The sequence below is a fragment of the Phoenix dactylifera genome, chromosome 6 (assembly GCF_051530095.1).
Source record: "Phoenix dactylifera cultivar Ajwa chromosome 6, Ajwa_hap1_PhDact_Kaust_v1.1, whole genome shotgun sequence".
Lineage (NCBI taxonomy): Eukaryota > Viridiplantae > Streptophyta > Magnoliopsida > Arecales > Arecaceae > Phoenix > Phoenix dactylifera.
The window spans coordinates 576,753-594,078 of record NC_143195.1 but is presented as its reverse complement, the minus strand read 5'-3'; the positions used below and the strand labels follow the sequence as shown (position 1 = coordinate 594,078).

General features: G+C 39.6%; 1 protein-coding gene across 5 annotated transcripts in view; it reads left to right on the top strand.

The window, feature by feature from the left end:
• LOC103712460 (myosin-1-like) overlaps window positions 1-17,326 on the top strand; it is a 51,236-nt gene that overhangs the window by 23,199 nt on the left and 10,711 nt on the right. For all 5 annotated transcript variants that reach the window (XM_088724262.1, XM_008798987.5, XM_039126894.2 and 2 more), the window contains 4 exons: window positions 774-892; window positions 980-1,132; window positions 1,210-1,299; window positions 3,595-3,672. In XM_088724262.1, coding sequence (XP_088580388.1) covers window positions 774-892; window positions 980-1,132; window positions 1,210-1,299; window positions 3,595-3,672 — 440 coding nt within the window. The remainder of the gene's footprint in view (window positions 1-773; window positions 893-979; window positions 1,133-1,209; window positions 1,300-3,594; window positions 3,673-17,326) is intronic.

Below are 17,326 nucleotides of genomic sequence, written 5' to 3'. Positions count from 1 at the left end.
GATAGGTTTTTCAATTTGTGCCTATATTCTTTTGATAGCCCAAAACCCGTGAGAGATGAAAAATGGATTATTTTAAGGGACAAATAAGCCTTGGGTGCTCTGTGCCCATCATTCTGAATGTGTCAGATCTACGAGTATCTCATACATGTTTGGATCATGATGTGGCAACTGCTATGCAGGCAATGCTAAAAAGATATCTTGTTTGTGTGAGGTGCAAGCATGCCCAAAATACAAGTGGCGGCAGTCTAAATGACCTGTTTGATGCACTGACCTCCTACATTTGGACTGTGATGTCGAGTTTTTGAAAAAGTCTAATTCATCAGGTTTTTGAATGTTCACATGCTTGCACGTATGCATGCCTGATTCACTAAAGTATTTAAAATAATATATCTACATAGAATATCAAATTGCGCACATGTATGCACACACTTTCACTGCAGTATTTAAAATAAATATCTGCATAGAAAATCAAATAGGAAAGATCTATGATATCTATATGGTGTCTTCTTGCTTAGGTATGGGTTGCCAGATATGGTTTATCCATTCGAACGCTTGAGCATTCTTTTGTCTGTTTTGCCATCACTTTTGGTATTCATTGATTGTCGTCTATACTTCCAAATTAAATTAAATCAATTCTCGTACAAAAATTGTTTCAAACCTTAAAACTAGATTGTCAGTAAAAATTCTCTACTTGCATCTTTTGTGAAATATATAAATAGCGAACTTCAATATTCTAGTTGTTTTTCAGTTAATAATATTTCATTTTGTTTCAGGGGCACATACTGTTGCAAAACTTATTGGATGCAGTATTGGTAATCTAAAGTTAGCTCTGTCAACTCGTAAAATGAAAGTTGGCAATGATAATATTGTCCAAAAACTTACTCTTTCACAGGTTTGTTAGAATTCTTAACTAGAAGAATTACTGATTTATTTTAATCTCTGGTTTCTGAAGATTTTCATTCAAATTCCTTTTCTCTAGGCAATCGATACAAGAGATGCATTGGCCAAATCATTATATGCTAGTCTTTTTGAGTGGCTTGTAGAACAGATCAACAACTCACTTGCTGTAGGCAAGCGCCGCACGGGCAGATCCATCAGTATTCTTGATATTTATGGCTTTGAATCTTTTGATGTAAAACTCTTCTGCAATTAGTTGTCCCAGTTGGTTATATTGGATATACTCTCATGATAAATTTCTTGTTTTTGCAGAAGAATAGTTTTGAACAGTTTTGTATTAATTACGCCAATGAAAGGCTGCAACAACATTTTAACCGCCACTTGTTTAAGCTGGAGCAGGAAGTAAGTTTCTGCAGTCTTTAATTGATTGAAACAGTGGGAAGGCGCAGACATAAAAGAAGGAACTTACGCAAAATTACCTGTTTTACAAATGCTGAACTTGGTGATAGAGTACAGATATAAAACCAAGGAATCATGAAAATTTACCAGTTTTAGGAATGCCGAAAGTAGTGATATATTATCATAAGTCATTTTTGCAGTGTTTTGTGGTGCTTATTTAAAGTTGGTTTGTTTTTACAATCTTTTTTTTCTTCCAGAGAGCTAAGTCTGAATATTTTAATATTTTTTAGTGATAGTAAATTATATTTCTATCACATTCTAAATAGCTCCCGTGACATGTCTTCAGTATCACATGGACCCTCTTTTATCCTATATGAATAATATGATACCTTTTTTCTGTTTATTATTACTCCATTGAAGATGCCTCATAAGGTTGATCCGCTTTATGTTGCACAAAGCATAGGTCCACTAGAAAAATATAAATATATACAACGGCTGGATCCTAAGAGCCAGATAGTATGCTTGATACATATTACATAATGGGATTAAACTATGAGTGTCTTTGGGGAAAATCCATCATGTAGATATGAGAACATTGTGATCTACATGTAATCATATTGAATCAATATGCTCTCATGCAACGTATGAATAACTATAACCAAGGTATGCCATCTCGGTACCGGGCCTTGTACCGGTGCCACCTTGTCACCGTGTCGGAATGCTTGACATAGGGGCTGGTTTGGCATACTGAGTGTCTAGTACACCCTCCGTACCAGTACGGTATGGTATGCTTAATATCGTCCAGTTCAGTACGCTCCGTACCGCCCGATTCGGTATGATGTGGCATACCATGATTATAACCATCAAGCCTTGTCCCAATTGTTGGGGGTTCGATATTTGGATTATCATTTGCCAAGCATTTGTGTTTGGGGCAAGAATCCTATATCAATATGAATACTACATGCGCTAGATCTAGATGAGCAATGAAATTGAAAATGAATATGACTGAAGCTGCACCTGAAACATCAATCATATGAGATTAACGTGACCATATTTTCAAGTTCTTCTCGCCCATAGCATGATTTGGAAGCTTGACTTGATCAAGAGGACTCTTCTGAGCTTGAATAATGAGAATGGGTTAATGCCGAACTTTCTGTTTCTTTGCTCGAACCCTTAGCTTCTCTACTTGTCTTTGTTCCATACTTGTAAAGTCCACTTTATTTCTGTGTTAGTGCTGGTCAACCTGAGGCATAAGACATTACTTGGTAATAGGTCTTAAGTGTATAGAGGGGAGATCCTTGGAGCACTCCCATAATGAGTAGGGGAGGTATAGGAAAGCCTAAGTCAACTCAAGTCTCCTCTTGTAGTGACTACCAAATAAGATGCTTAAGATACTGCCTACTGTGATCTTATAACTAGATTCCTTCTGGAAGAGTTCATGTACATAAGCTTATGCTATAACTTAGTTCATTTGTTATTTCATACCAGTGATCATTATTTAGGGATACCATGGCCATTAGCATGCAGGAAATGATTACATGACTAAGGATGGGGCCTCAAATGAAACCATGAGTTGTCAAACCTTTCAAAAGCATTAGAACTAGATCATGCTTGATGAAATCACCAACCCAAACTAGATATATGCCACATTGGATTCCATTTATGGATGACCTACCCAGATTTCAAATCTAATCTAGCCATGAGGCTTCCCCATCTATATTTCACTTGATTATTTTAGTTCACCTTGAAGTTGCTTGGACGAACTGTTGTTAGTTGTGTCAGTAGGTCTGGACTGCTTCTAATTTTTGAATATAGATTCAATACCTTGAGTCTTTATTTTCGTTTCAAAGATGTTTGATATTCTTATCTATTGTCACCCTAGCTACCATGAACCTTATCCCTACTACAGGTCTTAAGCAAGCCAAAAACTGAACAAATATATGTTCTGTTGTTTTTTATTTTTTAAATTTGCTTCAAACATCACAATTTTATGCCCCTAGCTGATGCTACACATTCTCTCATTGTGTAATCATGTTCACATGCATTTTAGTAGTAAATTTTCTAATTGGTTGTTCATCCTGTATATTAAGATGCTGTAGTTGTTTATCATTGGATCCAAAGCCGTATGAATTAGTTTTTAATATAAATCCATTATATTTATCTCTTATTAGTCTAAGAATTTAACAATTTCTATTATTCCATGCATAATCGTACCACATTTTTCTTCGATCTGTTTTTATATCCTAAATTCTTGATATTCATTGGACATTTAAACATGGTTTTGATTTCTTATATTAGGAATATATCCAAGATGGCATTGACTGGGCAAAAGTTGACTTTGAAGACAATCAGGATTGTCTAAATCTTTTTGAGAAAGTAAGTTTTTTCTATGGTTTCACTGTATTGTACTTCTTGATTAACTTTTTATAGTTTTTATTTTAAATGCCAATTAAAACTAATGATCCTTAAAAGAGGATGCTTTATCTTTCGCCTCTAAATTATTCTAATTTTCAGCATTAAAAATGTTGGAAGTAGTGTATGCCCTAAAAGCCATTTGCCATATTGAACATGGTATGTTATGGGGATCTCCTGTACATGGTCATAAATAGTTAGAGAATGGTGTAACACATTAGCATACAAGCTCGAAAAGAGGCTACAAGTTGTTATTTATGGGTAGAATGACCAAGTGGAACGTTGTACATTTCCATGGGAAGAATTTGGATCATTCTAAATATTGAAAATTGTTTACAACTACAGGTGAGGTTTGGCATTGCACTCATATGTCTGCCATGGTGTACAGTGTCTAATAATCGACTGGAATGACTTTTCTCATAGTTATTATAGTAGCTGACTTTGCACTTTTACATAGATATGCTTCATACCGAATTGTCAATGGAATGAAACCACCTATTGGAAACCACTATCAGAGTTGAAGATGATGATCCTATAAAAGTAGCATGTAAGTTGTCCCCTAACCAGAGGGCACGACTACCCACTGTGATTTTGGTTTAACAAGTTTGCGAACAAACCATGCAAGGGTTATTGTACATTTCCACTAGATTAAGTTGTCATTTATCCTTGAACTAAAAAAATTTATATAATAGTTTTGCATTATTTATTTGAGGTGGAACCTCATTATCTTGGGTTGCAGATGAATATGATTGGTCCTTGTTTATTCTTTTTTTGCAAGGAGTGCTCCAAAGCCGAGTTTGGGCTGATGGGAAGATGGGATCTTTCAGCTGGAGTAGTGGGAGTTTAGATTCGTGGTAGTGGATAAGTGGTCTAAAAGATATTATAGACTTTATTTAAAATTTCATGACTTTTAGTTGTGGATGGTTGGTCCTTGGAATTTTTAATGATGGTTTAATCAGTTGGTAATTTAAATTCCTTTGATTACATTGATATCATGATATGTATCATGCAACATGTTTCACCAGTATAATGACATGCTTTCATGGTCATGATTGCTGGGATTGATTGGATTTATTATGAAGATGGGATCTTCATGAGATGACCATCTATACCTAAGGTGCAAGTGTTGGAATGAGTGGAATTGAATCTATGAGTGTTAATGAGTCAGACTTCAAAACATATGCTTTTGGCTTATATACTTAGTAAGTTAGTATGTTGAGTGAAGATTTTCCTACTTAACATGTCTATTGAAGTTAGGAGATAGCCAACTAGTATTCATATGTCCATGGTGATTGAACTCAAAGATTTCTTAAGAAGCATATATATTAATTATCTTGAGCAAATAGATTAATTATCCATAAATGTTTCCTAGTGTTTTAATTAGAGAAGGAGAGATATAATCTCCACCTAGCAGAAGATGTCATATGTTAGCACAGATCTAAGTTATTCCATATTCATAGATGATGATCAATTCTATAGCTATCAATTGACACTTCTGCCAAAAGAGGCTAGATTAGATTGAATCTCTATGGGTGTTCTAAATTTATAAGAAAAATCTAAAAGGAGAGTTAGACTTTCCTATGTGAAAAGGCAAATCCACATTAGTAGGAGTTATAATTACCCTTCATGGTTTTGTGCATACAAGTTGGTTGCTGTTCTCTACACAAGTATGCATGAAGTAAGGGAGAACTTGAGATAATTGATTCCTCGTTCTGCTCAAATTAGTGGTTATGTTTTTACAAATTATATAAATTATACTTGAGATGCTTTCAGTTCATTCAATGAATCATGATAAAATTGTAATATAATACGATAAGGTCTTACTTTGCATTGGCAATGGTATTTTCTAGGCTAGCTTTAATGTTACAAGAAGATATTTGTGGCTTGGAGGTTATAACAATGTGAGTGTACACTTTTTACTGCCACATAGGTAGGTTACTACATGTTGGGAACATGCACTTACATGGCTTTAAGTGCAAGTAGGAGCTTATCGGAAGTAGGAAATGCTGTAAAAGCAATTTTTGCATATTGAGCATGATATTTAAAGATATTTCATGGGTATCTCTCCTACACAGAGTCTTAAACAGTTAGAAGGTTTTGTCACACATTAACCTATGAGCTAGAAGAGTTTATTTATCTCTTATCAGTAGAATGACCAAGTGGTTGGTTGTGTATTCTTTAAGGAGAATTGGATCATTTTAGACACTTGAAAATTGTTCACAGCTAAGGGTGAGCTAGGCATCATACTCATATATCTGCCATGGTATATATTGTCTGATGATGGATTTGAGTAGCTATTTTCTTGTAATCATTGAAGTAGTTGACTTTGTACTAGCACATCGGTATATACTGAAATGTCAATGAGACGAGACAATCTCTTCGAAACCATTGTCAAAGTTGAAGATGTATATATTACATGCCTGTGGTTCCCTAATTTGAAGGTACAACTACTAACTATGATTTGGTTCAATAAATCTGGGGCCAAACTGTGCATGGATATGTTACGTGGATTTATCCTTGATAGGGAGCGCAATTATTTATTATGTGTTGCCCAGATAGACAACCCAAGAGGGGGGGGTGAATTGGGTTTTAAAATAATCTTACAATTTAAAACGATGTGGATGACTAATTAAAGCTATTGCAAGTTGTTCGATTAATTGCTATGTGCTGTGAGTGATATGAGAGTAAGAGAAAGAGAGACAATCAATCACAAACACCAAGTTTTATAGTGGTTCGGAGCTAACCCTTGCTCCTACGTCCACTCCCCAAGTCTCACTTGGGAATTCACTATAACCCCTTGGATTACAGCCGGTTGTTTTCCAAGCTCACAACCAAACTTGTTGTTTTACGAGCTCACAACGAACTCGGTCGGTTTTCCCAGGCTCACCGACTAGAACCAACCCCGATTGTTTTCCCGGGATCACAATCGAACCCTTACACGTTGGTTTTACACTCGGCTCACCAACCAACCTCTATACCCTTGATTCAATCCCCCGATTGAACCAAGCAAAGACAATGTGTAGATGAAAAGAACAAACAGAAAAATACAGCTTCTCAAAAGCAGATAAATGGCAATATGAACAATAACGAAGTTAAGAGCCCTCAAACGCTTTTAAGTTGGAGAAGAGGAAGGGCTTCTTGAACTTCGGGTCTCCTCTTGAATGTGTAGTCGACTTGAATGCAGGAGGAGGCTCTTTCAATGTTGGGAAGAAGTAGGTGGATGCAGTTAATGCTGCTCTTCCCTCTTTTTCGTTGAAGAACAAGTTGCAGAGATTGAAAGCTTGATTACTTGGAGTGGAATGGTTGTTCTCTGCTTTGCTACAGTCCTCTGTGGCTATTTAAACCAACCCCCACGGAAACTAGCCGTTAGAGAGCTTTTTCTGCCCGTTCTGCACACTCTGTACACCCTGACAATGTGTCCGTTGGTGGGTTGGAGTCGACTCGCGCGATCAGGAGTCGACTCGGCTGTAGCGGGAGTCGACTCATGCTTTTCTGGAGTCAACTCGGCAACTGTTTCGGATTTGAATTAAAGTAGCCTCTTAGGCTGGGAGTCGACTCGCCAACTTCTGGAGCTGACTTGGCTTTCTCGGAGTCGGCTCATCCCATGGAGTCCGTGGATCTATTTTTGAATTTGGTCCACTCGAGTCGACTCGACAATCCTGGGAGTCGACTCGGCGCTCAGAGCCCGAACTCCCTATCTTCTGTCTTTTGCCTCGTCCAGTCTTGGAGTCGACTCGAACTTCCCCGGAGTCGACTCGGCTCTCAGTTTCCGAAACACTGTCTTCTGTCTTTTTGATGTAGAGCTGCCTTGGAGTCGACTCTAGCTGTCTGGGAGTCGACTCGAATCTCAGAGACAGTAAATTGGTCTTCTGTCTTCTTTGTGGTTGCGGAGTCTCGGAGTCGACTCGCGTATTGCGGGAGTCGACTCGAATCTCAGAGTTCGAAAAACGTTCTCTGACTTTTTCCTTGTGTTCCTCTGAGAGTCGACTCTCACTTTCTTTGAAGTCGACTTGCCAACCATCGGAGTCGACTCGCGTTCCACGGGAGTCGACTCGAATCTCAGACCCGAAAACTGCTCTCTGACTTTTCTGCCTGTGGCTCCTTGGAGTCGACTCTTGCTACCCTGGAGTCGACTCGGTGAACATCGGAGTCGACTCGCGCACTTCAGGAGTCGACTCGCTGACAGATTTTGAGTTGATGCTTTCTGTTCGTCTGTCTGTTCTAAGTCGGAGTCGACTCGTATTTATCCGGAGTCGACTCGAGCCCGTGCCAGTGAACTTGATACGCTTGGAGTCGACTCGTGATACTCTGGAGTCGACTCGAGTCTCAGACTTTGGTTCAGGCTGACTTCTTAACTTATCCAAAATATTATGAACCAAGTCTAGAGACACTTAGACAAGATTTTCACTGAAACACTTAATTGAATTCATTAGTAAGCAAGAGATATACTCAAATGCTTTGAGCTCATCAAAATCAAATAGGGTTTTAATCAATCACTCCACAATCTCCCCCTTTTTGATGATGACAAAACATTGAGTATATGTAAAGTGAATTGCTCAATAAACAATGAAATAAAATCCATAATTGAATTCAAATGTCTGGTAATTCAATTTATCCAAGCTTGAAAGGAGTGAAACAATAAATTTCGGAGTTAAAGCTCCCCCTTTCATTTAGAATTATATAAGCCTTCATATTATACAATCAATTGTTTGGCTTATATATCTTTAATGATTTAGCTTGATTAATATTCAGATTCTCCCCCTCAACATATGCATTCTACTATGTTTTGATTCTCTGAATTTCCTTTTAATGCTTTGAAGTTTTTGAACTGAATTTTTTGTTTTTAGAGGAAAAATCTGTCAATTTGTTCTTGAGTAGGATTCAGCTAATCTCCGAATATCCCTTGAATAGATTCTGGAGATTACTCCATTAGGAGCCCCAAAAGAGAGATAATGAGCCTCGAGGTACCAAATCCACTTAGAACAAATTTTGTGTGTTTTAACAGTTTTTTTGATTTTCATTGATTCCTTTTACATATTTTATACATATTTCTCCCCCATTTTGTCATCGTATCAAAAAGAAGGTAAGCACACACAATCAATGGCACAACCAATCAATCATCAAATGGCACAGAATTGAAGAAAATATGGCTACTCATTGTATTAATTTGCATGTAAATACATTTGAGAGTACAAAATAAATAAGGCAAAGCAATACAGTCAAAACAAAACACAAAAAGTAGCTATGGTCTCCTCGAGGATGTAGCTCCTCCTCTCGAAGATGTATCTCCTCCTCTCGAGGACGTGGCTCCTCCTCTCGAGGATGTATCTCCTCCTCTCGAGGACGTGGCTCCTCCTCTCGAGGATGTAGCTCCTCCTCTCAATCTGCTCTGCTCCATGAGGAGGGTGACTGCATCTGTAACATGCCCGAGCTGAGTGATAATGGACGAAGTGGCTCTGCTATGTGTAGTAGAGAGCTCAGTCACCGACGTCTGAAGTGCGTCCAGCTTGTCGATGAGCACATTCGACAAGCGCTCGGCCCCCTCGGTAGTGGTGTGCATGTCACGACCGATGTCCTCCCTCATCTGTCGAGTGGTGCTCGTGACCTCACTCATGCTATGAAACTGGGCCTGGAGCAAAGTCCTCATGTTGTAGATCTCTTCCCGCACATGAGCCGTCATGTCAGTCACGGCCGTCAGGGAAGGGACCAACGCTGAAGATGGAGCGGGAGAGGGAGCAGGCACCGAACCTCGGAGCTCCCGAAGCAACTCATCCCTCAGATCTCGGACTATCTCCTGCCGCAGCTCCCGGAGCTGCTCAGGAGCGATGCGGACCTCCATGGATGGTGGAGCCGAGGAGGAGGGTCCGGCGGAGGTGGTAGGAGCAGAAGTGGATGGAAAGTCTGGTAAGTCGGGAAGGTCAGAGTCTAGCTCAGGACTGGGGGAAGGTCTGGTGGTCTGTGTGGTGATGGAAGACTTCCTAACCCATGTCCCCTCTCTCTTCCGAAACCCGATCCTGTGTAGGGTCCCTGCACGCGTGCGATCAGTCCATCGCAATGCGCGAAAGGGTTCCCCCTCAGGGATAGGAATCTCGTACTCCCTAAATAACAAGGTGAAGACCATACCGTAGGGCAAAGTGAGCCTAGGTCTGTCTAGTGGCTCACACATGTATCGATATATGAGTTTGGGGAAGTTGATTGGGGTGTCATGAAGCATGTAGAACATGAGAGCTAGGTCTCTCTCGGATACAAAGTCAAATCTCCCGGTCTTAGGGAAGATGGACCTAGACAATATACTTAGGAGGATCCGCATCTCAATCGGAAGTGAGCTAGCGGATACCTCGTCTAAGGGTGACTGGGGTGGATGCCCTAGAACGGCCGTAAGGGCCTCAACCCTGTCCTCGGGATGTGTGGGAGCCACCCCTACTAGTGGAAGGTGGAGGATGTGGGCAATAAGATCCTCCGTAATGAACAGAGGGACACCGGCTATCGTGCCCTCGATACCCCCATCTCCCCGATGGACGGTACCGTAAAACTCTCTAATGAGCCCTGGATATGTGGGGAGATCTAAGGTGAGGAAGTACTCTAAGCCCTGGGCCCTAAGTCTATCACTTATAGTGAACCCTTCCCGGGAGAGATAGTCGAAGTCGACATATCTCCCGGTGGTGACGGCCTTCCCGGCTAATGGCCTCGCGGGAACCGCCCTTGGCGGGGAACGAGCCGGAGGTTGTGGCCTCGCGGGATCGTGCCGAGCCTTGGAGCGCCTCTCGGGACCGGCCTCGGGTCGGGACCTCTTCCGGACTACGGTTTTACGCGGCATAATGACCTAGAACGGGATGAAAACCTAAAGGATGGTGAAAGGTCGACGGAGAAGGCTTGGGAACGACCGGGGACGACCTAGGAAGGGAGGAAAACCCTAAGGGACGGTGAAAAATCGACGGGAAAAGGCCTTTGGGACGACCGGGGACGACCTAGGAGTCGGCTCTAGGGCTTGTGAACAGTGGCGGCTGAGAAAGAAGTGTTTTCGAAACGACAAAGTTAGGGTTAAAAAGTCGGATCCCGACTGCGAGTCGACTCCACTGAGTCGCGAGTCGACTCGACCTCGAGTCGACTCCAGAATATGCGCGAGTCGACTCTCCTTATGCGCCTGTAGACCTCGAGTCGACTCCCGACTATATGAGAGTCGACTCCCCCTCTGCTGCCATCTTTGCGAGTCGACTCCCCCTTAGGAGCCGACTCTGAAACTTACTCGAGTCGTCTCTAACTTTGGCACGCACCTAAAAATCATGTTATGTTCGTGCCGAATGAGGGAAAATCACTAAATTATGATCTGATTTGATGATCATTGAAAAGAAACTCTATTTTAACTACAATCTAATCATCAAAATCAACGAATCTAGTGGAAACTACCACTAGGATGGATCAATCACTCCTAATCCCCTCCTAAGCACACTAAACCTCTCTTCACTTAGGGGTTTTGTAAAAATGTCTGCTAATTGATCATCAGTACAAACAAATTGTAGTGTGACATCACCATTCAGTACATGATCTCCTATGAAGTGATGTCTTATCTCAATGTGTTTAGTTCTTGAATGCTGAATTGGATTTTTAGTTAGATTAATGGCACTTGTATTATCACAGTTAATAGGTATTTTATCTTGTTTAATGCCATAATCTTCTAATTGTTGTTTGATCCACAAGATTTGAGCACAACAACTCCCGGCTGTAACATATTCACCTTCAGCAGTAGATAATGCAACCGAGTTTTGTTTCTTGCTAAACCATGAGATTAGGTTTTCTCCTAGAAATTGACAAGACCCGCTGGTACTTTTTCTATCAAGCTTACATCCAGCGAAGTCTGAATCTGTGTATCCTATTAAGTTTAGGCTAGATTCTTTAGAGTACCATAACCCTATATTCTTAGTTCCTATTAAGTATTTAAAAATTCTCTTAACTGCAAGTAGATGTGATTCCTTAGGATTAGCCTGATATCTAGCACACATGCAGACACTAAACATAATATCAGGTCTACTTGCAGTAAGATACAATAAAGATCCTATCATACCTCTATACAGTTTCTGATCTACAGATTTACCTGATTCATCTTGGTCTAATTTGCATGATGAGCTCATGGGGGTGCTGATTGACTTGTTTCCCTCCATATCAAACTTCTTGAGCATCTCCTTGATATATTTGGCTTGATTGATGAAGATGCCTCCTTCAGACTATTTGATTTGAAGCCCGAGAAAGTAGTTCAGCTCTCCCATCATGCTCATCTCAAATTCACTCTGCATCAAATCAGCAAATTCTTCGCAGAGGCGATTGTTAGTAGCACCGAAAATGATATCATCAACATAAATCTGTACTAGTAGCATATCTTGGTTTTTGTTTTTCAGAAATAGTGTTGTATCTACATTACCCCTAGAGAACTCATGTTCTAGTAGGAATTTGCTAAGCCTCTCATACCATGCTCTAGGTGCTTGTTTTAAACCATAAAGTGCTTTGTTCAGTTTATACACATGATTAGGGTATTGATGATTTTCAAAACCAGGAGGTTGTTCTATATATACCTCCTCATTTATATACCCATTTAAAAATGCACTTTTTACATCCATTTGAAATAGTTTGAAGTCCTTAGAGCATGCATATGCTAATAATAATCTAATAGCCTCAAGTCTAGCTACAGGAGCAAAGGTTTCATCAAAATCTATACCTTCTTCTTGATTATAACCCTTTGCTACTAGTCTAGCCTTATTCCTTATAACAATTCCATTTTTATCAAGTTTATTTTTATAAATCCATTTAGTACCTATAATCGGATATTCAGAAGGTCTCTCTACTAGATTCCATACCTTGTTTCTAGTAAATTGGTTTAATTCTTCTTGCATTGCATTTATCCAATTTACATCATTTTCGGCTTCTTCTATATATTTGGGCTCAAAGTGTGAGACGAAAGCTAGATGGTTATTTAAATTCCTAAAAGATGCTCTAGTCCTAACCGGTTGAGATGGATCATCTAGAATTAGTTCCTTAGGATGCCCGTGAGCATACCTCCAAGCTTTAGTTAGCCCATGATTCACAATAGCCTCTTGGCTTGATGATGCTCCTTCAATCAATTTTTGATTATCATCTTGTAATGTCATCTCATCTATCTTTTCTTCAAGAATTTCAGCATCATCATCAAAGTTAACTTTCTTACTAGAGGAGATGTCACTAGAATCATCAAATACAACATGTATAGATTCTTCTATAACTAAGGTTCTTTTATTAAAGACTCTATAGGCTTTACTAGTTGTAGAGTAACCTAAGAATATTCCCTCAACAGATTTAGAGTCAAATTTACCTAGATTATCTTTCCTATTATTATGAACAAAACACCTACATCCAAAAACATGAAAGTAATTAACTTTTGGTTTTCTGTTTTTCCAAAGTTCATAAGGTGTTTTCTTTATGATGGGTCTCAATAGAACTCTATTTAATATATGACAAGAAGTATTAATGGCTTCTCCCCAAAAGTACTTAGGGAGGTTACTTTCACATAACATAGTTCTAGCCATTTCCTCTAGAGTTCTATTTTTCCTCTCCACAACTCCATTTTGTTGTGGTGTCCTAGGTGCAGAAAAATTATAGGTTATCCCCTTTTTACTACAAAACTCATCAAATGACTGATTTTCGAATTCGGTACCATGGTCACTTCTAATGGCTATTACTGAAGTATCTCTAGCATTGGTTACTTCCTTATGAAACTTTTTAAATACTGAAAAAGCTTGATCTTTATGTGCTAAGAACATAACCCAAGTGTATCTAGAATAGTCATCTACAATAACTAGACCATATTTATTTCCACCTAGGCTAGTGGTTCTAGTTGGTCCGAATAGGTCCATGTGTAATAATTCTAGAGGTCTAGATGTAGAGACACATTTTATGGATTTAAATGAGTTCCTAGATTGTTTGCCAAATTGACATGCTTCACATATTTTGTTCTTCTCAAATTTTAATTTTGGCAAACCTATCACGGAATCTCTTTTAACTAGTTTAGTTATTGTGTCCATGCTTGCATGACCTAACTTACGGTGCCATAACCAGCTAGCATCATTATCCTTAGTTTCATTAACAACTAGACATTGGTTATGTTTGGCAAGATCTTCAAGGTCTACAACATACACATTTCCACGTCTAATTCCTTTAAAAACTAAACTATTGTCATTAGGGTTTGTTATAATGCATAGTGATGGTTTAAACATAACATCATACCCTTTATCACATAATTGACTAATGCTTAATAAGTTATGCTTAAGACCATCAACATATCTAACATTATCAATAAAAGTGGAAGGGGTAATTTGAACTTTACCAATACCAATGATGTGACCTTGGTTGTTGTCTCCAAAAGTCACAGCACCTCCCTTCTTAGCTTCAAGGGTGAAAAATTGATCCTTGTCACCCGTCATGCGTCTTGAGCAGCCACTATCCAAATACCAGCAGTTTTTGTTGACCTTGGCTGCAAGACACTCCTACACAAGCAAATCATATCATCTTAGGTACCCAAGTTTTCTTGGGTCCTTCATGGTTAGTCAAGTTGGTTCCTTTTGGAATCCATACCTTTTTAATTTTTCTTTTTGTTTTACCTTTCCTAAAATTACACATATTTGCTTTATGACCTATAGTTCCACAACAAAAGCAGGTTATTTTCTTAGTTTTACTTTCCCCAGCTTTAACAAAGAAGTTACTAAGAAGTTTTTGTTTATTTCTTGGTTTATATCCTAAACCCGCTTTATTAAATACTGCTCGTTGACTATTTAGTATCATATTTAACTTTTCAGAACTATATGTAAATTTTTCAACCAAAGGTTTGTATTTGTTAAGTTCTTTAGTTAGTGTTTGATTTTCTGCTTTTAGATCATTTAGTTCTTTTGTGAGATCCTTGTTTAAGATTTGTTTATGGTTTTTAAGTTCTGAAAATTCCTTAATTAGTTCTTCGTTATCTTTACTTAAGGTGTTAGTTTTCTTAATTAAGAGTTGGTTGCTTGTCTTAAGTTCTAGATTTTCTTTGGTGATACAGTCCTTATCCTTAACTAGTTTATCGCATTTAAGTATGTATGATTGATTAGCTATTTTTAGTTCTTTATTCTTAAGATTTATGGCCTTATATTCTATCATTAATTCATTAAATGCATCATAAAGTTCATCAAAAGAAAAATCGAGATGTGATTCAGATGTTACCTCATTTTCATTGGCCATGAAGCACAAATTGGCCTTTTCTTCTTGTTCTTCATCCGATGATGAAGATGATGCGTCGGAGTCCGATAAGGTGGTGACGAGGGCTTTCTTCTTCTTGTACTTGTTGCCCTTCTTTAGTAAGGGACACTCAGCTCTGATGTGTCCCGGTTTTTTACACTCATAGCAGCCAATCCCCTCATTTTCCCTTTCCTTACCTTTGTCCTTGCGGTAGGAATTTGAGGAGCCTCTCCTTTGATGATAGGACTTCTTGTGGTTGATGAATTTTCTGAATTTGCGCACAAGAAGAGCCTCACCATCATCTTCCTCATGTTCTTCTTCTTCACTGCTGCTACTGCAAGACAAGTCCTTGTTAGATGAAGTAGATTTAAGAGCTATTACCTTTTTCTTATGGAAGGACTCTTCCTCGTTGTGTTGCTTCATGGTTAGCTCGTGCGTCATTAGGGATCCAAGAAGCTCCTCAAGTGGTAACTTGTTCAAGTCCTTGGCTTCTTGGATTGCCGTCACTTTAGCTTCCCATGACCTTGGTAGACAACGAAGGATTTTCCTGACAAGCTCACTGTTAGTATAGTTCTTGCCAAGGCTTTTTAGGCCATTGACAATGTCAGTAAACCTAGTGAACATGCATGTGATTGTTTCATTAGAATCCATTTTAAATAGTTCATACTTATGAACCAAAATATTTATTTTGGATTCTTTGACTTGATTCGTGCCCTCATGGGTCACTTCAAGTCTGTCCCAAATCTCTTTTGCAGAATTGCAAGTTGAGACCCTATTGAATTCATTTCTATCTAAGGCACAATAAAGCACATTCATAGCTTTAGAGTTTAGTTGTGCCTTTCTCATGTCATGTTCATCCCAATCCTTTTCTAGTTTGGGTACCGTGACACCCTCTACATATATGAATGGGATGTATGGGCCATTTACTACAATGGTCCACATCTCATAGTCTTGGGCTTGGATGAATATTCTCATCCTAGCCTTCCAATATGAGTAGTCGGATCCATTAAAGAATGGGGGTCTTTGGGTGGACTGACCCTCAATGTGGGAAGATCCAAATGGGGTTGTCATTTCGATCTTTTACTCTTGGGTGGAAGAGTTTAGGCTCTGATACCACTTGTTGCCCAGATAGACAACCCAAGAGGGGGGGGTGAATTGGGTTTTAAAATAATCTTACAATTTAAAATGATGTGGATGACTAATTAAAGCTATTGCAAGTTGTTCGATTAATTGCTATGTGCTGTGAGTGATATGAGAGTAAGAGAAAGAGAGACAATCAATCACAAACACCAAGTTTTATAGTGGTTCGGAGCTAACCCTTGCTCCTACGTCCACTCCCCAAGTCTCACTTGGGAATTCACTATAACCTCTTGGATTACAGCCGGTTGTTTTCCAAGCTCACAACCAAACTTGTTGTTTTACGAGCTCACAACGAACTCGGTCGGTTTTTCCAGGCTCACCGACTAGAACCAACCCCGATTGTTTTCCCGGGATCACAATCGAACCCTTACACGTTGGTTTTACACTCGGCTCACCAACCAACCTCTATACCCTTGATTCAATCCCCCGATTGAACCAAGCAAAGACAATGTGTAGATGAAAAGAACAAACAGAAAAATACAGCTTCTCAAAAGCAGATAAATGGCAATATGAACAATAACGAAGTTAAGAGCCCTCAAACGCTTTTAAGTTGGAGAAGAGGAAGGGCTTCTTGAACTTCGGGTCTCCTCTTGAATGTGTAGTCGACTTGAATGCAGGAGGAGGCTCTTTCAATGTTGGGAAGAAGTAGGTGGATGCAGTTAATGCTGCTCTTCCCTCTTTTTCGTTGAAGAACAAGTTGCAGAGATTGAAAGCTTGATTACTTGGAGTGGAATGGTTGTTCTCTGCTTTGCTACAGTCCTCTGTGGCTATTTAAACCAACCCCCACGGAAACTAGCCGTTAGAGAGCTTTTTCTGCCCGTTCTGCACACTCTGTACACCCTGACAATGTGTCCGTTGGTGGGTTGGAGTCGACTCGTGCGATCAGGAGTCGACTCGGCTGTAGCGGGAGTCGACTCATGCTTTTCTGGAGTCGACTCGGCAACTGTTTCGGATTTGAATTAAAGTAGCCTCTTAGGCTGGGAGTCGACTCGTCTTGACCTGGAGTCGACTCGCCAACTTCTGGAGCTGACTTGGCTTTCTCGGAATCGGCTCAGCCCATGGAGTCCGTGGATCTATTTTTGAATTTGGTCCACTCGAGTCGACTCGACAATCCTGGGAGTCGACTCGGCGCTCAGAGCCCGAACTCCCTATCTTCTGTCTTTTGCCTCGTCCAGTCTTGGAGTCGACTCGAACTTCCCCGGAGTCGACTCGGCTCTCAGTTTCCGAAACACTGTCTTCTGTC